Source organism: Aotus nancymaae, unplaced genomic scaffold (assembly GCF_030222135.1).
Source record: "Aotus nancymaae isolate 86718 unplaced genomic scaffold, 86718_ANA_hifiasm-v0.15.2.pri h1tg000048l, whole genome shotgun sequence".
In the NCBI taxonomy this organism is placed as follows: domain Eukaryota; kingdom Metazoa; phylum Chordata; class Mammalia; order Primates; family Aotidae; genus Aotus; species Aotus nancymaae.
In genome coordinates, this window is record NW_026988462.1 from 2,045,049 (window position 1) to 2,067,123 (window position 22,075).

General features: G+C 42.5%; 1 protein-coding gene and 1 pseudogene across 29 annotated transcripts in view; both read left to right on the forward strand.

Moving 5' to 3' along the window:
- DOCK9 (dedicator of cytokinesis 9) overlaps positions 1 to 22,075 on the forward strand; it is a 303,837-nt gene that overhangs the window by 135,088 nt on the left and 146,674 nt on the right. For all 29 annotated transcript variants that reach the window (XM_064362199.1, XM_064362208.1, XM_064362204.1 and 26 more), the window contains exon 2: positions 2,402 to 2,518. In XM_064362199.1, coding sequence (XP_064218269.1) covers positions 2,402 to 2,518 — 117 coding nt within the window. The remainder of the gene's footprint in view (positions 1 to 2,401; positions 2,519 to 22,075) is intronic.
- Positions 7,108 to 8,148, forward strand: LOC110567707 (large ribosomal subunit protein uL30-like 1; annotated as a pseudogene).

Consider the following 22,075-nt stretch of genomic DNA (forward strand, 5'->3'; position numbering starts at 1 on the left):
GTGTGAAGGGGTCTGCACCCGGCTGAGGATTCAGCTCTGCCCAGCCTTGGGCTGTCATGAAAGAGTCCCCTGGTCTGTGGTTATGGGACAGCCACCAAATAAGCCAGGGAGAGCGTGGTGTCTACCCTAGTCTACAATATTGGTCCATCTAACCACTTTGTAATGGAATTTTAGAAAGCTGTGTGCATATTTGGGTTTTATTAGGAACATGGTTATGGTTGCTAAGGAAAATGTTATTAATCACGACATCCATTCATTTGGCCAACAAGTACTTATTGACTGGTTACTCTATGCAGTGTGACAAAGGAGTGAATCATTTTTTTAATTAAATATTTTGAAAAATATTTTCTGTGGAAATTCTTATTTAGAAAATAATTTGTATAAAGTTTTTTTGCCTTTTTTGAATGTAAAAACAGTTTACTGCTACTGACATTTCACAATATAGCTTTAATCTTTTGATTTTGCATGTTTTTAATCTGGTCGCATAGCACATATTTTACTTAATTATAATAATTGCGTACTTGTTTGGGCATTGCTTTTTTCCTTAGCATGTCAAAATATCTTTGTAGAGTCCCGTTTAATCCAGTAATTGGAGTTAAATATGAGCATGTGTATGTCAAACAGATAAAGCAAGTTGACTGCGACTTCAGACAACTCCAGAATCTCAGAATCTCAGTAGTAGGTGTTTGAGTTCTTGCTCCTGGGCATTTCAGTGCCTGTTTTAAGCAGACAGTCTTCTGCAAGGGGGTTCAGGACCCAGACTCTTTCCATCTTAGGCACCATCCTTTCCTCGGGCCACCCAGTCCAGTGTTGGATCCTGTGTGCGTGGTTGCAGAGGGAAGGGGTGGGTGGCCACGTGGAAGGCTTTTGTGGGCCAGATAAGGCAGTGGCCACATCTTTTCCACTTGAATGCAGTTGGTTAGAAGACAATCACAAGTCCGCACCAAGCCACGAGGAGGCTGGGAAATGTGGTCCACCTGTATTGGGAAGCAGACCGGTTTTGGAAACAAATAACAAGCCTCAGTCACAATTGCCAATTTAGATGCCACGTACAAGATAGCTTTAATATACTTCTTATATATAAATTGTCATTTTAATATAGAAAACATTTATTGAGATTATATATATCAGATGATTATTAATAGTTTCAAAAATAATCTTATAGTAACTATTGATATAATGGACTTAATTACTTCCTTTTTTTTTTTTTTGAGACGAATTCTCACTCTGTCAACCAGGCTGGAGTACAGTGGCGTGATCTTGGCTCACTGCAACCTCCGCCTCCCAGGTTCAAGCAATTCTCGTGCCTCAATTTCCCTAGTGGCGGGGATTACAAATGTGCACTACCACGCCTGGCTAATTTTTGTACTTTTTGTAGTGACAGGGTTTCACCATGTTGGCCAGGCTGGTCTCTTAACTACTAACCTCAGGTGATCTGCCCACCTTGGCCTCCCAAAGTGCTGGGATTATGGGCGTGAGCCACCTTGCCTGGCCTGGACTTAGTTACTTCTGACAACATCTTCTATATGCCTATGTTGGCATTTGGTATACTGTAGTATAGTTAGTTGAATATGTATCTTTATCCCTAACCTAGCGCAGTCAGTGCCTCGCATGTGGAAAATGACACAAGGTGACAGTGACTGGCGCTAGATAAAGAGATTTTAACCAAGAGGTCTAACTTTGGAAATAGCTAGAAAGGGCGTATTCTCTTTTTCCCTACTTGCTCGTTAACTCTTTCTCCTGCTCAGTGCATGCTACAGATGGACGTCCCCGGCCCCTAGGATTCACCCATGAGCCCTGGTTTGAGTAGTACCTGCCTCCCCGCTCCAACCCCTCTGCTTGCCTTGGTTTGGGTTTAGCTCATTATCTTTCTACCTTTAGGTATTACATATTAAGTATAGATATCTGGGGATAGGCAAGGAGATTTTGAGACTCAGAGAAGGGTTTCTTGGAGCTTTATCTGAAATAATGAGTCCTGTGGATACGTTTAGGCCCTGAGCCAAGAAGGGATGGTATCATGGCTGGAGCCATTCTGGGCATCTGGCCTTGACTGCCATGCCATGGCTGGACCCCTAATCGGGACAGCTCTGGCAGACCCTAAGACTTGGAAGGGGACATATTTAGTCAGGGATGACCCAAGAAATGACTGGAAGCTCCACCAGAATGCAGAGCTTCCCTTTGTGCTTAAATAAGTGAACAAGCTTCACTCTATGTAGCAGGACACCATCCAGCATTTTTTGTCCCTTTGGAAACAACTCTTATTTCTATTTCTTTCTGATAGCAAAACTAGCATACTCTAATTGTAGAAAATACAAAGCAAAGAGTAGGATATATTAAGTTCTTTATCTTAAGAAATGGCATTTGTTTATGAGAATGTCTTGTTTATCTTTTCGCCTTCCAGGCAAAGCCAAAGCTAATTGAGCCACTCGACTATGAAAATGTCATCGTCCAGAAGAAGACTCAGATCCTGAATGATTGTTTACGGGAGATGCTGCTCTTCCCTTACGATGACTTTCAGGTAAGTAATGTGGTTTCTGTCCATAGAACCATGTGTTTGATCTTGACAGATAGCATTTTTCTATGTATTGATTAATTGTTCGGTCAGTTAATTATTATTATTATTTTTTGAGACACAGTCTCTCTCTGTCACCCAGGCTTGAGTGTAGTGGAGCCATCTCAGCTCACTGCAACCTCCGCCTCCTGGGTTGAAGCAATTCTCCTGCTTCAACCTTCCAAGTAGCTGGGATTACACGCATGCACCACCACGCCCAGCTAATTTTTATATTTTTAGTAGAGACAGGGTTTGCCATGGTGGCCAGGCTTGTCTTGAACTCCTGTCCTTAACTGATTGGTCTGCTTCAGCCTTCCAAAGTGCTGGGATTACAGGTGTGAGCTACTGTGCCTGGCCTAATTATGATTTTAAAAGATGAAAATAAGATGTTATTTAAGAGAAAAAAGTTATTTTATATTCTTCCAATGAATTGATAATTTTTAATGGTATTATTTTTGTATATTATATGTATGCAAAAATGTTCGCGTGTGTGTGTGTGTGTGTGTGTGTGTGTGTGTGTGTGTGTCTTGAATAAAATTACTGTACTCTGTCCGGGCTGATTTATTGGACACAAGTGCTTCTGTGTCTTATGAAACTTGCTTTGATTTAGATTTTTGGCCAAGTACCTAGAATCTTAACAATGGGCTTTACTGGGGAGCAGTGGAAGATTTTGTCATGCAGTTTTTAGGGTGGCACTTTGGGAGCCTGCCTTCAGAGGCCCTGCACTGTGTGTGAGCTCCCAGCAAAGGGTCCAAGGTTAGCCAGGAATGTCCTGAAGTTTACCTCTCTAGTGTAATGTGGGTGCTATTCCTCGGAAGATACGTGGAGGACTCAGCACAGCTCTTGCTGTGAGCTGCTCTTTCAGGCTATGGCCTGTGGTTAAGAGACTAACAAGAAGCTGTGAGGCTGTTGAGGAGTGAGAATGACATTCTTCCTTCAGGAAACCCAGTGGAGTTAAATGCTTTGCAGCAAGTCACCTTGGTCCATTTGGAGGTTCTGGTTACTTTCCTTGCTCTCCTGAGACCTCATCCTGGCACTTCTTTCTTCTCTCCTTTGATGCTCTTAGGCTCGTAATTGGACGATTCTCTACTTGATGCTGTTACCATTTAAGCCTGTCTTTTGTGAATCGAGCTGACTTATCTTTTTTTAAGCTTCATTGATTCTTTCTGGTTTGATTCAAAAAGTGTTATATCCATGTACAAAAAGATAAAGGAAAGGGAAATATTGAAATAATTGACATGAAAAGCCTCCCCACACCTTCTTTCTAATCCCACCCATAGAACATAACCTACTCTATACAGCCCTGTGCATACTTCATTGTCTTTAGAAACTTACATGTTAACAACAATTGTTAAATTATGATCCTTGAAGTTTTTTTCCCACCAGATTTAAGCGACTCCAGGTTACAACAGAGGTGAGAATTTTCACAAATGTTCACTCTAACTTGTTAGAGATACATGGGCCTCCAAATGATGATTTTTTAGCTCTTTCCTGCAGAAAAGAATGCCCATGGGAATGAAATCACCATTTGTGTGGTGTTGCTGCCAAACTAACTGGTAAATGGGTTCAGGTCATGACAAAAAATACCATGCTTTGCATACTTCATTACATGACTAAACTGCACAGGAAAGGACAAATAAGTGGGAACCTCTGAATGATGCCTTTTGCCTGTGATTTGGCAACAAATGAAAACAAAAATCAAATGATTATAAATTATACTCCATGTTGACAAGATTTTCCTGTAGTGTTGTCTGAGGAAGCTGAAGGTTATCTCAAGTTTCTCTGAATAGGAAGTATATATTCTTCTTGGTATTAATTAGAGTAACAACTTTTTTGAATTTGCAGCCTGGAATGCAAACTTTTATTTGTATGACTGAGATAAAATTGCTTAAGAAACAAACCAAAGGTTGGGCACGGTGGCTCACGCCTATAATCCCAGCACTTTGGGAGGCTGAGGCGGGTGGATCACCTGAGGTCAGGAGTTCAAGGCCAGCCTGACCAAGATGGAGAAACCTCGACTCTACTAAAAATACAAAATTAGCTGGGTGTGGTGGCACATGCCTGTAATCCCAGCTACTCAGGAGGCTGAGGTAGGAGAATCGCTTGAACCGGGAGGTAGAGGTGGCGGTGAGCTGAGATCGTGCCATTGCACTCCAGCCTGGGGACCAAGAGTGAAACTCCATCTCAAAAAAAAAAAAGAAACAAACCAAAGAAACAAGATACAGGTAGCTGAGTATCATCTTTATCCCAGGGGAACAGGATACCTGGATGTTTAAGCAGTTGCAGAATCGGAAGGTTTAAACTTTGAGAAAACCTGTGTGCCCTCTTTGCCTGTGACTGCTCTGATGATACCAGGCACAAATATTCTAGGAAAGGCAAAGAACTCACTAGCAGTTTGTTGGCTAAGTTAATTAGCAAATATTAGTTTCTGTTTGGGGGGAAGTTTTCCTGGAGATTTAGGAGCTTGAATTTGGGCTTTGATCTTCATCACAGGCATTGTGATGGGCCCCAGTGAAGTTTGAGTACAATTATTTGTTTTCTTACAGACGCCCACTTTCTCACCAGGTAAGGCCGCGTACTCTGTGCTTTCTTGCTAAATTGTCTTGGTGATGTTGTTAACTGTCTAATTAGCCGGATGAGTGAAAGGTCTTAGTGCCACATATTCCTTCTCTCTATCTCTGTTTTCTTGGGCAGAATTAGAGCAGAATTATTGTATTGGTAGAGGCAGAGGGAACGAATTAGATCAGGGAAAGTGTTTTATTTCATATGGAAAAGTAATACCAAGTTGGTTAGGAAACGGCAGCAGCAAAATACATGCTGAGGGGTGATTTTCTGCACTTAAATAATTAAGCAATAGAAGTTAACTATTAAAATAATAGAACTTGGTGTAAATTTCTGCTAAATATGTTTGACGTGACAATTTACTGAAATATAAGCATGGATACTGGTGATGCTTGTGTACATTTTTTAGGCAGGGCACATGTTGACTGTGAGCCTTTACTGGTCAGATCCTGAAGGCATCTTCATGTTCTCTAAAAGTGAGTTGTGTGAAGAGAAGATTTGTGGGTTGCATGTAGTTGCCCAAAGATGAGAGAAGAGTATTTACTACAACAACAGAGTAGGCTTTACTCTGAAGTAAATGTGAATTTTTAAAAATCAGAAGGATAGTTCTCAGCCATCATGCCTGTAATCCCTGCACTTTGGGAGGCCGAGGCGGGTGGATCACCTGAGGTCAGGAGTTTGAGACCAGCCTGGCCAACATGACAAAACCATGTTTTCTCTACTAAAAATACAAAAATTAGCCAGGTATGGTGGTGGGTGCCTGTAATCCCAGCTACTTTGGAGGTTGAGGCAAGAGAATCACTTGAACTTGGGAGGTGGAGGTTGCAGTGAGCCAAGATTGCGCCATTGCACTCCACCCTGGATGACAAGAACAAAACTCCATAAAAAAAATATTGATGAAGTAAAGTACATGTGATCTACCATGGCCAGGGACACAAATGGCACAGGACCTGCAGCCGTCGCTAGCTGATGGCCCTTCTTTTTGCAGAGTCAGACCCTGTTCCTTGGGGATCTCTGCCATCTCTGCCGTGGTTTCATGGTTTTTCTTGCCACCAGCATCTTCTCTTCTAGGTATTTACCCTTTTGAGACTCAAATCCCATATCGTCTGAAGGTATTCAAGTCCACAGAAACATTTTTCCCCACTCTCTCAGTTCCTCTCCTACTGCCTGTCTGCACTGTGTACACGAACACTTGAGTGTGTGGTCTTGGCCCTGCATGGCCTGCTTCTTAGGCTTCTTGCATGCAGGTGTCCTCCTGTGCTGTGGTCCTGAGGAGGGCTGGCTTTGAGCCTCTGTCCTCCCACCCACCTCCACATGCACAAAGTCCCTGCCTTGCTAGGTGCTAGGGTTGAAGACCCATTGCTTACCTTAATAATTAGCAAAGTTTTTACGAGCATTAGGTTGTTTTTCTTTAATTCATCAGGTAAATATTAATACTATTTGGAACATGTGGCAGTCCCAGTGACTAAAAATGTTCGCAGGATCAATGATTTGGTTTGGCCACAGTAGGTAATTTCTAAAATTAAAAAGTGTGGGTGAAACAAGGACTGGAGAGGAGTAATTTTTTCTAGTGATTAATAAACCTTTATTGTTCTTACTGTTTTATGGTCTTACCCAGTTTATTTGGCATAAATCTGAGAACTTACTTGTTCCATGAACAAAGTTAGAGGTAAACTTTAACAAGCAGTTAGACAGAGGTAATGACCTTTAGATTAAAGTCACTTAAGACTTGTTGAGCCTCTGTTTAACTGAAAGTCAAGCCCAGGACACCTGTCTTTTCCATCAGAAACATGGGATTTGGGTGGCAGCTGACTATTGATTTCCCATCACGATTCTTCTTCGAGGGGAAGTCTTTTTACCAGATGGTCCTGTTGGTGGTGACATTGTTGCCCTGTGATTAGCCCACTGAATCTTCATCTGGCTTTTAAGCTCCTTGGATCCTGACTTGTTACACAGCTTCTTAATGCTTGTGCAACTATGTAAAGTGATAGAATATGAGAAAGGTAGTGAGTACTAAGAAAAAATGTTGGGAGACAATTTATGCTACCATTCATATTTCATAAAAATTAGACTTTGGTGCCTGGTGTAAACAAACAGGACAGAGCTTGTATGGAAGAATAAAAGGAGCATGTTGGGCTGGGTTCGTTGGCTCACATCTGTAACCCCAGCAGTTTGGGTGACCAATGCAGGGGGACCACTGGAGTCTAGGAGTTTGAGACCAGCCTAGACAACACAACAAGACCTCGTCTCTACAAAAAATAAAAAAAAATTAGATACTAGAAAGATGGCAGAGCAAGAGCAAAGAAAAATCCCTTTGGTTCCAGAAAATCTGAAAAAGAGGAAGACTTCTCAAGCCCTCAGAGCCACTCAGGTGAATCAGGCCATTTTGGCAAAAAAGGAGCAGAAGAAAGGAAAAGGGCTCAGGTTTAAGCGACTAGAATCATTCCTGCTTGATTGGCGGTGGCAGAAATGTGACCAGGTGTGTCTCAGATGACTAGAAGTAAAACCTGATGCCTTGGAATTGCCAGATAAACATTCCCTGGCCTTTGTTGTGCACAGACAAGGAGTTGATGATGTGACTTTACTGGTGCAGAGTACCATTGCAAGACTTCGCCTAAAGACAATTTTCAGTGATATCTTTGTAAAAATCACCCCCCAGAGCCTAAAAATGCTGCTATAGTAGAACCTTATGTGACCTGGGGATTTCCAAATCTGAAGTCTGTCAGGAACTCATTTTGAAATGTGGACAAGCCAAGGTCAAGAATGAGACCATCCCTCTGACAGACAACATAGCGATTGAGGAGCACCTGGGGGAGTTTGGTGTCATTTGCCTGGAAGACCTGATTCATGAAATTGCCCTCCCGATGAAGCATTTCCTGGAGATCTCATGGTTCTTGCACCCTTTCTATCTCTTGGTGGCCAGTCTTGCTACCAAGAATAGAGTGGGCTTCCTCAAGGAGATGGGCTCACCTGGCTGTTGGGGTGAACGTATCAATCAGCTCATCCACCAACTGAACCAGACCCAAAATAGCTGAAAGCACAGTGTAGTAGAAGCGTGTGTTTTGCGCTTCTTTGGAATTATTATCATGTATCTTCAGAGAAAATAATAATCTTCTGCTTTGTCTTCAAAAACCGGAAAGGAAGGGTCAAAGAAAAGATAGTAGGTTATGTTCATGGCAGGCACCTCTCATCACAGTTCAGTTCCAAGGAAAAATTCCAGTGTTTTCTACATTGGCTGCCACCTTGCCTGAAATCAGCATCTGCCATGGAGAAATGGAGGAGGAACTTCTGCTTAGTTGCATCTTCTGTCTTGGGGTTTAGTATTGTAAATGAGTAACTCAAGCTTGTGTACAAGCCTCCCTAAGACTCCTGTAGCAGTGGACCAAGCCCAGGGGCATAATTGAATCTGGAGTTTCCTTGGGCCTTGTTTTGAAGACTTGAAATAGAAGAAAGGCACAAAAATAAATATTCAGTTGTCTCTAAAAAAAAAATAATAATTAGCTGTGCATGGTGGTGCACACCTGTGGTCCCAGCTCCTCGGGAGGCTGAGGTGGAAGGATCACTTGAGCCCAACAGGTTGAGGCTGCAGTGAGCCATGATTGTGCTGCTGCAGTCCGGCCTGGGTGACAGAGCGAGACCCTGTCTCAAAAGCATGTTGTATCCCACTTTTGGATATATGCCTCAAAGACTTGGAAGCAGGGACTCAAAGAGAGATTTGTTCACCCCTGTTGAGAGCAGCATTATTTACCATAATCAAAAGGTGAAAGCAACCTAAGTGTCCATCAAGGGATAAATGGAGAAACAAAATGTGGTATTTACATAAAATGGAATATTATTCAGCCTGAAATGGGAAGAAACTCCTGTCTCATGTTACAATCTGGATAGGCCCTGACAGAGTTATGCTTAGTGGATAAGCCAGTCACAGGAGGACAAATACTGTTCAGTTCCACATATATGAGGTCCCTAAAGTAATCGAATTCAGAGAGGCAGAAAGTCGAATGGTGGTTACTAGGGATGGAGGTGGGGAGCAATGGGGAGTTACTGTTCAGTGGGAACAGAGATGCAGTTGGAAAGATGAAGAATTTTGGAGATGGATGGTGATGATGGTCAAAAAATGAGAATGTACTTAATGCCACTGAACTATGCACTTAAAATGGTTAAGATGGTATATTTTATGTTGTCTGTATTTTCTGTATTTGAAAATAACAATTTTTTAAAAACACAGGATTTCATTTTAGAATTCCTGTGCTATATTTATGGGTAGGAGACTGTTGTCATCCTTAGAACTGTTTGCAAAGTCAGATTGAGGAGTGAGTCCTTAGGTGCTTCTCCCCCCGCTACTCATGGTGTATTACCAACATAAATGTCTTAGCAAGAGAGCTGAAAAGGAAGGATAGGGGTGCAGGCCAAAGATTGTTCAGAATTGACAATCCTAGAAATTTTACTTTTTGGAAATGTTTGAATACAGGAGAATCGTAGAGTGTTCTCAGCATTGTATAGAAAAATGTGGTTACTCCATTTCCCTTTCAATAACATCCTGAGTTTTATTTTTCCTCTGGTTCTTTTCCTCTTCTGCTTACATGAGACTGATAATGATCTACAAACCACTGACCTGGAGAGGAAGCCGTGCCCGCTGTTTACAAAGGCCTGGAAGTCCGTGATCTCATTTCCCATCTGTCCTTTCAAAAAGAAAAAAGTTTATTTTCACAGTGTTTTGTCCTCACTTTTTTATATACAGTCCCCACCCCCCCCCAAAAAAACCCCTCAATACTTTGATTTTGGCCTTTTTATGAAAAGTGAGTCAGAATTCAATGGCCAACAGTGTAACTTTCCATGAACATTGTGGTTTCTGGGATATTAGTTCATGTCTAGGTTTAGACCTAACTGAAAAACTGGATAAGTAATATTTCTGGGCCAGAAATATTTCATGGTGGCTCATGTCTGTAATCTCAGCACTTTGAGAGGCCGAGGCGGGCAGATCACCTGAGGTCAGGAGTTCGAGACCAGCCTGGCCAACATGGTAAAACCCTGTGTCTGCCAAAAATACAAAAATTAGCTGGACATGGTGGCAGGTGCCTGTAATCCCAGCTACTTGGGAGGGTGAGGCAGGAGAATGTCTTGAACCCAGGAGGCGGAGGTTGCAGTGCGCTGAGACCGTGCCACTGCACACCAGCCTGGGCAACAAGAGCAAAACTTCGTCTCCAAAAAATAGAAGATTCTGAATAGTCATTGCCAGACCTTCAAGATATAAGAATTTTAATTCTAGTTCAAATAATGCCTTTTTTTTTTTTTTACCAGAAATAGTGATCAATTTTTTTTTTTTTTTTTTTAAATTATCACATAGTCCTTAAAAAGAAAAGCTTACTTTTCAGGTAGCACTGATCAGCTGAGCTGAAGGGTATTATATTTATTTAACTTATGTTTATTCTTAAATGACTTGTGAAAGGACTCAGCTTTGTGAGGTACTGGGAACCATAAAGATAAGCTAGGATCCCTGCTTTCAAAATGCTCAAAACTTAGGAGAGGAGATAAAGGTGTGTCTTAATATTAATAAACAGGGACTAGGACCATTGTCATGACATAAATCTAGTCTCATGGGAGTCTATTGTGGAAATACTGTTTAAGAGCTTAGTGGAACACCCAGCTGCTAGCAGCTCTTGAAGTGGCTGGAAATGAGAGAAGTTGTGGTTAAAAAGGAAGATCTGGACTCACCCACAGAAAAGTGAGACAGGCGTGAAAGGAGCTGACAGCATGACGGACCGAAGTCTGGGCTAGTGCCTTCACTTAGGAAAAAGCAGGGGAAGCAGAGACAGAAGTTAGGTTAAGAACCAGGAAATGGAGAAGAGTTCCATTCTCTGCAGGCAGAGAGGGCAGACACACTCTCCACGACTGGGGAGGTCCCGAGAAAGGGCAGTGGAGTTGGTGACTGGGCAGGGGTAAAGAAGTGAGTGGGGAGACACAGGTTAGAGTAAGCTGGAAACAGAAAGAAGGAATCAGAGTGGCTCAGAACAGTGACAAGGTCTGCAGGAGGTTTTACCAGGACTGGGAAAATGCAGCAATGAGCTGAGAAGGATGAAACCCAGGCATGGAGAAAAGATTGAAGATAGAAGATAATATGGTCTGAGTTTTGAAGCAGGGCTCTTTATGTGGTCTCTGGGGAGGGAACTAAGGGTCTTTGGGGGAGGAGTTGAGGAGAGAGAAATACCCCAGCTCCAAAAGAAAAGAGAGGATTGTGTATTGAGAAACCATGGCAGACTGTGCTGAGGGAGCTAATGTCAGGCTGGCCCGGAGCAGGGGCAGCTTGGGTGAGTAAGGGTTTGGAAAGCAGGCCATGGGGAGTGGCAGCAGGGGCAGCAAGTGTCATCAGCCTGTTCTCCCCCTGCTGGAACCATCACCACAGCCATCTGTCTCTCTTGCCTAGATTAATGCCAGAGACTCCTCTCAAGTCTTCTGGGTTCTCTCCTTACCCTCTTTCAATTGGTCCTAACAGTGAAGCCAGATAAATTGTTTAAAAAGTGAGTCAGAGGATATCATTCCTGTGTTCAGAATCCCCCAGCACAGGCCTTATGGTGACCCAAGGGTCCCTGTGATCTTGTTTCCCACTTACTCCCAGGCTTTCTCCTAGCTCGCCTCTCCTACCACCCGCTGTCTCCAGCCATACTGGCCTCCTTGGGTTCCTGTCTCCTCCACAGGCAGGCTCCTGGCTTGGGACCTATCCTCTCCCTGGAAATTCTTTTTTTTTTTTTTTAAATTTTATACACACACACACACACACACACACACACACACATATATAATTGCACTTTAGGTTCTGGGGTACATGTGCGGAACATGCAGGATTGTTGCATAGGTACATACATGGCAATGTGGTTTGCTGCCTCCACCCCCCAGTCACCTATATCTGGCATTTCTCCCCATGTTATTCCTCCCCAACCTCCCTACCCTCCACTGTCCCTCCCCTAGTCCCCCCCAATAAACCCCAGTGTATGATGCTCCCCTCCCTGTGTCCATGTGTTCTTATTGTTCAACACCCATCTATGAGTGAGAACATGCGGTGTTTGATTTTCTGTTCTTGTGTCAGTTTGCTAAGAATGATGGTTTCCAGATTCATCCATGTCCCTACAAAGGACACGAACTCATTATTTTTTATGGCTGCATAGTATTCCATGTTGTATATGTGCCACATTTTCCTTGTCCAGTCTGTTGTCGATGGGCATTTGAGTTGGTTCCAGGTCTTTGCTATTGTAAACAGTGCCGCAATGAACGTACGTGTGCATGTATCTTTATAATAGAACGATTTATAATCCTTTGGATATATACCCAGTAATGGGATTGCTGGGTCAAATGGAATTTCTATTTCTAGGTCCTTGAGGAATCGCCACACTGTCTTCCACAATGGTTGAAGTACTTTACACTCCCACCAACAGTGTAAAAGTGTTCCTATTTCTCCACATCCTCTCCAGCATGTGTTGTCTCCTGATTTTTTAATGACCACCATTCTAACTGGCATCAGATGGTATCTCAATGTGGTTTTGATTTGCGTTTCTTTAATGACCAGTGATGATGAGCATTTTTTCATGTGTTTGTTGGCCTCATATATGTCTTCTTTTGAAAAGTGTTCATGTCCTTTGCCCACTTTTGAATGGGTTTGTTTTTTTTCTTGTAAATCTGTTTTAGTTCTATGTAGATTCTAGATATTAGCCCTTTGTCAGATGGGTAGATTGCAAAAATTTTTTCCCATTCTGTTGGTTGCTGGTTCACTCTAATGATTGTTTCTTTTGCTGTACAGAAGCTCTAGAGTTTAATTAGATCCCATTTGTCTATTTTGGCTTTTGTGGCCAATGCTTTTGGTGTTTTAGTCATGAAGTCCTTGCCTATGCCTATGTCCTGAATGGTTTTGCCTAGGTTTTCTTCTAGGGTTTTTATGGTGTTAGGTTTTATGTTTAAGTCTTTAATCCATCTGGAGTTAATTTTAGTGTAAGGTGTCAGGAAGGGGTCCAGTTCCTGCTTTCTGCACATGGCTAGCCAGTTTTCCCAACACCATTTATTAAACAGGGAATCCTTTCCCCATTGCTTGTTTTTGTCAGGTTTGTCAAAGATCAGATGGTTGTAGATGTGTGGCGTTGCCTCCGAGGCCTCTGTTCTGTCCATTGGTCTATATATCTGTTTTGATACCAGTACCATGCTGTTTTGATTACTGTAGCCTTGTAGTATAGCTGGAAATTCTTTACCTGGCTATTACTTGTCCCTTGCAAACCTTTTTCCAAATCTGACCTTTGCAGTGAGGTTGTTGCTGACTGCTACACCTCCACCTCCCTTGGCCTTGCTGGTCCTCTCTACCTTGCTCTGATTTCTTTTTTTCTCTCCCTGTCTCTTAGCAGCTTCTCACACTGGTATATGTTCTTGCTTCTTATGTAAACGCCAGGAGGCAGGGATCTTAGTTTTTAAGCACATAGAACAAGTGGTAGATATTCAATAAATATTTGTAGAATTAAACAAATGAATTATCAACCAAGCGGGGTGGGGGGTGGGGGGGGGTGGGGAGTCTTCCTACTTATGATTTCAATGAAAACAGTTAGCCTTGTTGGAAACGTCAGTCACCTGGGAACAGAGTAGAGAAAACAAAAGGTGGATGGCCGTGATGTGGTGGCAGGATGTGGGTGAGAGTGAGTGACCTGAGGTCCTAAAATGTTCTCCCAGGGAGTCGAGGCTGGAGAGTCTTTGGAGGTGGATCCTGGACTGGGAAAAGAAAATACTAGAGGGCCCAGAGGATGAAGCAAAAATACTTGGTGTGGGGTAGTTGGAGGGGTACCAGGGCACCCTCAGGGAAGGGATATGTCAGTGTCTGAGAGCTCACTGGGGGAAGGTGTGCTGACAACATGGACCATGGCAGAGTGACTTTGAGTGTGGAGAATCAGCATGTAACAAAGCATTAAACCATTGAGCAGAAATTCAGAAAATTGTAGATGTACATTCAGCCCAACTACCAGGCCTACTAAAATGTCAATCAGATATAAAATCAAAACGAAATAGCAAGATAAGGGTAGAGCTCTTCAAGTGGCTACTTTGAGCATTTAAGCTTGAGGTGGATTCCCAGGCCTCTGGAAGATGTATGTTACAAGCTTTCTTATTAGAAATAGTGTAGAAAAAGAAAGTGATTTATGAACATTTAGAATCATTGTTTCCTTGACAATTCATTTGTTCTTTAATTTGTTTAAAATCTTCTTACTTAGCTCACTCAACTTCAAGAATATCAGCATTGGACTGTGCAAATTCAGTGTTATTTTCCCAAACTGAAGGAAATGTTAAGGATGAAAATTGCTTCTGAAAAACAACTTCTGTGCCTGAGTCCAAATCAGTAACCACAGAAACATATTGGGGAAGCATAATTAACTTTGTATTTGTGCCAGGCTTTCTAAATGAAGGTGGAGGCCTTATAGGCTAGGAGGAGGATCTGGCCATGACCCCACTGTCCTTAAGTGAGGTTCAGCCAATTGGCACCTCAAAGGGTTCTCCCACCCTCCTCACTGTTCCAAGGGTGTCCCTCTGCAGCCCCATGCGCTGTTACAGGCAGGGGAGGGTGTGTGGGCAGCAGTGTCCCCATGTGCCCTGGCATAGGACTCTAGGAGACATGATTGAACATGTTACGTGGGAGCAGAGCATGCATGCAACACAGTGTCACGGTGCCCTCAGGAGCTGGAGAACTCAGTGGAACCGTGATGCCTCCTCCTGAAACAACTGGGGTACAAGGTCGATGTGTTTATTTTTATGTTTACAAAGCATTTCATCATTTTCTTTATTTTTTTCCTCAGCCTGCTGAGGGTAGTAGTGTTGTTGTTGTTTTTTAAATATATAGTGGACACTGTATAACATGATTTTTGTTCCATGCTGTGCTCAAGAAAACTTAGGATCAAGTGGGGAGTTGAGATTAACTACATATATAACTAGATGAAAGAGAGCACACACGTATGAAATACCACCTGTATACATCAAGTAAATGTAAGATGTTATTCTCTTATCCTGATTGAAGGATATTGATGAACCCAGTAGTCCAACACTGTATGTTTATGTTCTCCGTGTGAGGTCACATTCTTCTTTTCCTTTCTTCCTTTTTAAGATAATATTTAGCTGACTTTTTTTTTTGTATATGGAGTTTCTCTCTTGTTGCCCAGGCTAGAGTGCAATGGCACAATCTGGACTCACCACAACTTCTGTCTCCCAGGTTCAAGCGATTCTGCTGCCCCAGCCTCCCAAGTAGCTGGGATTACAGGCATCGCCACCATACCCAGCTAATTTTTGTATTTTTAGTAGAGATGGGGTTTCTCCATGTTGGTCAGGCTGGTCTCGAACTCCCAACCTCAGATAATCCACCCATCTCGGCCTCCCAAAGTGCTGGGATTATAGGCATGAGCCACCACACCTGGCCTGACATTTTAAATATGTCAGAGAGAATGGTAAAATACCATAATTGGTGGAATTGGATAAACATAGACCATATTTGTAAACCAATGAGGGATAGAAGGCCAGTTTTATCTATGTGATTAGTGTACATGTCTTAGGATATTAAAGATGATCAATAGGCATGGATAGAGGAAGATTTGAACTAAGGATGGTATCTTCCATCGGGGGTAGCTTAATCAGATGGAAATTTATGAAGGATATGCTGTGACTCTAGCGTTCATCGCCTATCCCTCTTTATTATGATTATTTGTAACTATGAAACTGCTTAATATTTTTTCCCTAAATAGAAAATAAAGTCTCCATGAGAATAGACAGCTGTAGTTTTTTTTTTTTTCAAATTGTAAATCACACTTTTTTGAAAATTCATGTTTACATTTGCCAACATTCCTATCGTAGTGTTTTATACATAGTAGGAATTTAATAGGTATTACACAAATGGATGGATATGAGATCTTGGCACCAGCGGGCTTCGAGGTCATTAGAGCGTATCTCAAGGTGGCAAATGATGAGTAGAAGAAAAGGAGACACAGTACGTTTGCATGCTAAGACAAACACACACAAACCAAGAATCCTTAAAGGAAATGGAAATCCAGGTTTTGGCCTCAGAGTTCTTAGATGTCATTTAACATATTACCTGGCATTAAAATCTTTACAGTTCCTAAAACAAAAAAAGAGTCCTGCTAGGTCTGTATCTGCCTTTTCCTACCAGGGTTTCCTGGAAGAACGTAGATGATATTGAGTGTCTTCTCACATGGGTTTGAGCAGCCTTGAGTTAGCAACACCCTCAAGTGTGTGCATGAGATCCAAAGAGGACAGATTCAGTAAGTTCATCAAAGTCCCCTGATGTCAGAAGTCCTTGAGTCAGAGTGCCTTCCCCATCTGCTTAGCATTATTTCTACAAAGCAGACTCTCCGCTGTGTTTGAAGTAAGACTCTGGATGGCAGCCCAGGAGCTGAAATGCTGCTGACAGGACCAGTCTGGCACTGGTCAACTGAGAGGGATTTGAGTGAAATTATCCTTAGTGCATAAGTGATACCTTACACAACGGATGATGGGTGGCACGTTAGGGAGTATGTCTTTCTAAGACAAGTCCTGAAGGAAAGTTCATCGTGTATCGAGATGTATAAATACAGTCATGAGCTGCATGACCTTTCAGTCAAAACGGCGGTCTGATCAAATGATAATCCTGTATTTTACCATACCTTTTCTGTGTTTAGATATGTTTATGTACACACATACTTCCATTGTGTTACATCTCCCTACAGTAGTCAGCACAGTTCCATGCTGTACAGTTTTGTGGCCGAGGAGCAGTAGGCTACACCCTATAGCCTAGGTGTGTAGTGGGCTATACCATCTAGGTTTGCGTAAGTACACTTTATCATGTCTGCACAAGGACGAAGTCACCTACTGATGCATTTCTCAGAATATATCTCCAGCATTATGCAACACATAACTGTGATGGACAAGTTTTAACTTGAAGCATATTCAGTGTGCTAGATGTTCACACAAAATTATGGTCCTTTTAGCAACTAAAATAGAATTCCAAAGAAAGACAACCAGAGACACACAGACAACTGGAAAACAAAAGAAAGTGCACTTACTTATGCCTGCCTCAAGGTTGAATGGAACGCACATGAAAGAGTTGGTAGGTGCTTTCGACGAGAGGAAGTGGCAGGACCCAACATTTAGTCATATGTCCACAGGGGTTTTAGCTCAGGTCTGTCTCTTACTACTCTGCTCCTTTCAGAAGTGATAAACCTTCCTAAAATTCACTTTTCTTAATCTGTAATTCGGTCATGACATTTTCCCTAAAATTTGGTTCTCACAGATGTTTGAGAATCCAAAGAGATACAACCATCCAGGAGAGCCCTGCACGCCCCTGCTGCTGTTCTTCCATCGGTACGGAGATGCCAGGTTACTAGGGAGCTTATTACAGCCTCTATTCTCTCCTCTAGGGAATATCATTTTATTTTTGAGGGTGGCTGTTTTTAGTTGCAAAATGATGTGGTGTGGAGCAGGCTGAATCCCTTACTAAATGGGAAGGCAGACATGCCACTTGGGACCCAAGTGACCACAAGGCTACTCCTGGCTTTCTGGGTACCTCTCCTGTGCTCAGTTGTGCAGTAGTACTTAGGAAGTGATTTTAAAATTGCTTCTTTGTAAGATCAAAATAATAATAATAATTCTTTATACAAATGCACTTAATCGATAACGTTAGTTATTAAGGGTTCTGAACATTTATGTTATTTAGTTTATTGCATTTTAATAAACAATCATGTGTGCTCTTCCATTTGAGGGATTTGAGAAGGTGGCAGAATGAAATTCATATGACTCCCAAAGGTCTACTGAAATCTGACTTTTTAGGAAGCAGTACATTATTTGGTGACAGGAACTATCTGAAGTCTCACCTGTTGCTAAGACGGTTTCCTTTGGAACCTCATGTGGTCTCACAGCTAAATTGTGCAGTCCTTGTTTTAAAGTCTCAACTTCCTATTTACTCAGCAACATTTATCTTGTGCCAGGTGTTCTGCTGGGTATTGGAGAATTAAAGATGAGTAACATGGTAAGATTCTCAAGTCTGGCAGGAGACACAGAAGGATCTTTGAGTAATCTCAGCAGAATGGCACGTGTGTCTGAGATCAGTCTGAGCAACTTGGTACCAGAGGGGCATGGTGCATGAGGGAATCAGAAATAGTCCATGTTGCTGGACGGTTGGAGAAGGGCAGAAGCGTCCAAAAAAGTCCATACGGCTGGTCACAAAAGGTCTTAGGTCATGCTGAGGAGTTTGGATTTTATTCCGGTGGCAATGAGGCGTCATTGAAAGAATTTCCGCTGAGGCATGATGCTATCAGATGAGAGATTTAGAAAGACAAATGGCAGCTGTGCAGAGAATAGATAAGAGGGATGATAGAGGGAAGGCAGACATACTGGTTAGGGTGCTGCACTGTGGTTTGTGCATTGCTGTGGGTACCTTGACGTCAGGCAGAATGAAGGGTGGCATTATTGAAGGACCAGAGAAAGAGATGGGGGACCGTGCAGGTATCAGTGAAGAGGAGCAGTTAGAGAGCTATAGAAGGTCCCCCCACCAACACCACCAAGAAAATGGATTATAGAATTTGTGTTAGGTGAGCTTAGGCTCAAAAAGTCCATGAGAAATGTGTAATTCTCCACTCATATCAAGACTCAGCCCAGCCAGGCGCAGTGAGTCACGCCTGTAATCCTAGCACTTTGGGAGGCTGAGGTGGGATGGTCCCTTGAGCTTAGGAGGTCAAGGCCTCAGTGAGCCGTGATCACACCACTGCACTCCAGCCTGGGCAGCCGAGCAAGACCCTATCTCTTAAAAAAACCACAAACAGACTAAACCCTTGTAATATTTTAAATGTGTTCCTTGGGAATTGGCTTTCATTAAATCCTTTCCAGAAACCTACATGGAATTCCTTCTTCAGCCCCTTTGTCCTATGCATTGCTCATTTTCTTAATTATTAGCGAATTAAACATCGAGGCTTTTTAGGCAATGCTTCCCTGAAAATGGAATTTGTCCGACGTTAATAGAACACCGTGGGTTAGCTGCCAAGACATGAACTGTGAGGTAAAATGTGGGAACGCCCTGTGTAAATTTTAGTTTCCAGTCTAGCTTGGTACTGAATCCTCTCAAAAAGCAAGACATTTGCTCCAAAGCAAATGCATCTGCCAGATACTTGGAAAGGTTCCATCACCTCTGCGCTCAGTAAGTATCAGCGATGTTCCTAGAGTTGTTGAATAGTAATATTTAATACTGCACTCGATACGAAATATTTAATGTGCAGACCAGTGCAGCCAAGTGGGGTTTCCAGCAGATATCAAAGGGACACAATTCTACAGAGATGTGAGGCACCTTGCAGTGTGGCTGAGGCCTAGAGACAAAAGGAAGGAGATCTTGTGAGCCATCTCAGGGGGAGCAGTTTGCAGTCAGAGAGAACTTTAGAATGTGGATGTAGATGCTAGCCATTTGGCCCAGCTGAGGACAGTAAAAATTTAACCTAAGGTGAACTCAGGGAGGGAGATGGGCCAGGCCCAGGGAATGCTCCTGAAGAGCTTCGTCTTGCTTAGACCTCCTGGGCTTTGCTTTTTGGCTGCATCCAGGTCCCGGTCTCCTGAGATCTGCATACCATGCCCTGCCCCCGCCCCAGGCCCACCCCAAGAGCCGCCCTTCCTTCAGCAGATGCAAATACTATTTCTCTGACAAATGCATGAAGTCCTCAGGTGTTTGAGGGGATAGTTCCACTAAGTAAATGAAAGAAGAACAAAAACAAGCACAAGCAGGGATGCTTTATATTGATTACAAAGAGGAGAGAGAGGACTGATGGCTTCACAGTTTAGCCTAAGGGTAGACTGGAATTGATGGGCTCTGAGGCCTGCTGGGCTTCTCTAACAGATGGTCACTGTGGACCCTGGGCCTTCTCTCTGACTTTAGGTCATCCTCAGAGAGTAGCCCATCTTAGAGGCAGGACCCCAGGTACCTCAAAATTCTCCTCCATTTCCCTGGGTCTACAGTCCTCTCACTCACAGTTCCCTACAGAAGAGAGACGTCTTCCCCTCTCCTGACTCAGTATCTCAGCTGGAGTGCGGTGGTCCCCCCTTTCCTTGGGTCGGCTCCTGAGGACTACCCGGGAGGCTGCTGGGTACTCCCCATGTCATCCTGCCACAGAGCCTGCGCTCCCTTTTTGGGCTGTCCCTGATGTTTGTTTCTCTGTCGAGGGAGGACACTCCCAGCCCTCTGCTCCTTTGAACAGCTGAGATGTGGAGGCACTTTGTCACCAGTTCCAGCAGCTGGCTCAGGTTACAGCCCACCCACTTCTCTGGGAGGTTGTCTTTAGCTCATTGTTCCTAGGGTCCCAGGGCAAGGGTGGGCCTATTGTTTGTTTTTTAATTAAAATCTTATACAATATGATGTTTTAAATATCCCATGGATTTGCATACTTCCCACCAGGAATTAAGAGGGCTGTTTTGTTATAGTTTCAGCCCATTGTAAAGTAATTAATAAAAAATCCAGTGCCATGAGTTGAAAAGGTTAGAAAAATAATAGAAATCTTTTTTAATACTTACTCTTATATTTATTTAAATCTACATAGTGAATCTTCCCTCCTTTTAACCCAACAATTCTTTCCATAAAGAAGAATAATTGGGGTAATGCAACTGTAATTCAAAGCAAATATGGTATTCATCTTTTTTCTGGATGCATTTTATGTTTTAGTTTCTTACAAAGCGATTTCCAGCACTCAGATAAACCATTTGAGAGGAACAGACTTAGAATTCCATATTCACAGAACTGTGGGATTTTTAAACCACAAAGGAAACCTAGAGATCCTAGAAGACTGTTCTGTGGGTGTGGAAAGTTCAAATATCCCCCAAGATTACACAGCTAATTAGAGGCAGAGCCTGGGTAAAGACTCAGGTTTCCTGGCTCTCAACTCAAACCTCTTTCCAATATCATTTCTCAAATTCTAACATCGGAAGTTGAATAAAATGATTTGCTTCACATTTCTTGTGGTTTGAAACAAGAGCTTCTCAGAATCTCTAGCTTCAGTGGGGTCAGGGTAACTTGTTGGCTGCCACTGATGGAGGCCAGACAGAGCCCCGGCCAGGTTGGGGTCGGGAATGTAGTTAGGAGAAAGGGATTCCACATTTAAGCTGCAGAGAGAGCAGTGAGTGATAATGGAGAGAAGCAAGAAACGCCCAGAGGACCCAGGGGTCAGCCTAGGTGAGAAAACAGGTACCTCCACGTGCTCCCTTTAGGTTGGCCTGCCCTGCTGCCCAAGGCTAAGTGGCTTCCCAAGGTGGCTCAAAACCATCACAGTAACCCCAATGTTTGGAGGGGATCATTTCAACTAAGAGGAAAGAAGTTTTTTTTGTAAGAAGGATCTATTTGAAATTTGTCATTCTATACTAAACTTGGAGACAATTGTAAATTTCATTCTTTGTATTCTGAGAGCATCTCTGTGCCTTTCTAGCTCATTCTGTTAAATAAAAGCAAAACAAAAACAGCTCCATAAATATTAAGACTAGGGCTCTCAGGTGTCTGTGCCTCCTCATATAAGCCCTTTTTCTTCATTTTCAATTATGTGTGTGATTTTGTGGAACTTATCCTAAGACTCCTGTCCATACTTGGCAAAGGTAACTAAGAATTTCTGAGTGTCAAAGGCTATGTGTTTACCCTAAGTAATGATACTGACTGAAAATAATTTATCTTCTATTATAATAGCTAGGAAAGGGCTTTTATCTGTCTATCTTTTATCTGTCTGCCTATATATCTTTTTTTCTTTTTTTTTTTTTCTTTTTCTTTCTTGCACATGCATACCTTGGTAAAGGGCTTTTATTTTTAAATTATGTTTGTGCTGTGAGATTTCTATCCCAATAGTTATCTGAGATGCTAGCAATGTTTAGGTTTAATTATGATGTGAAATGTTTTTTCCTCCTTCCCTTTTCAAATGTACAGATTTCTTAGCAGAATGGAAATAGTTT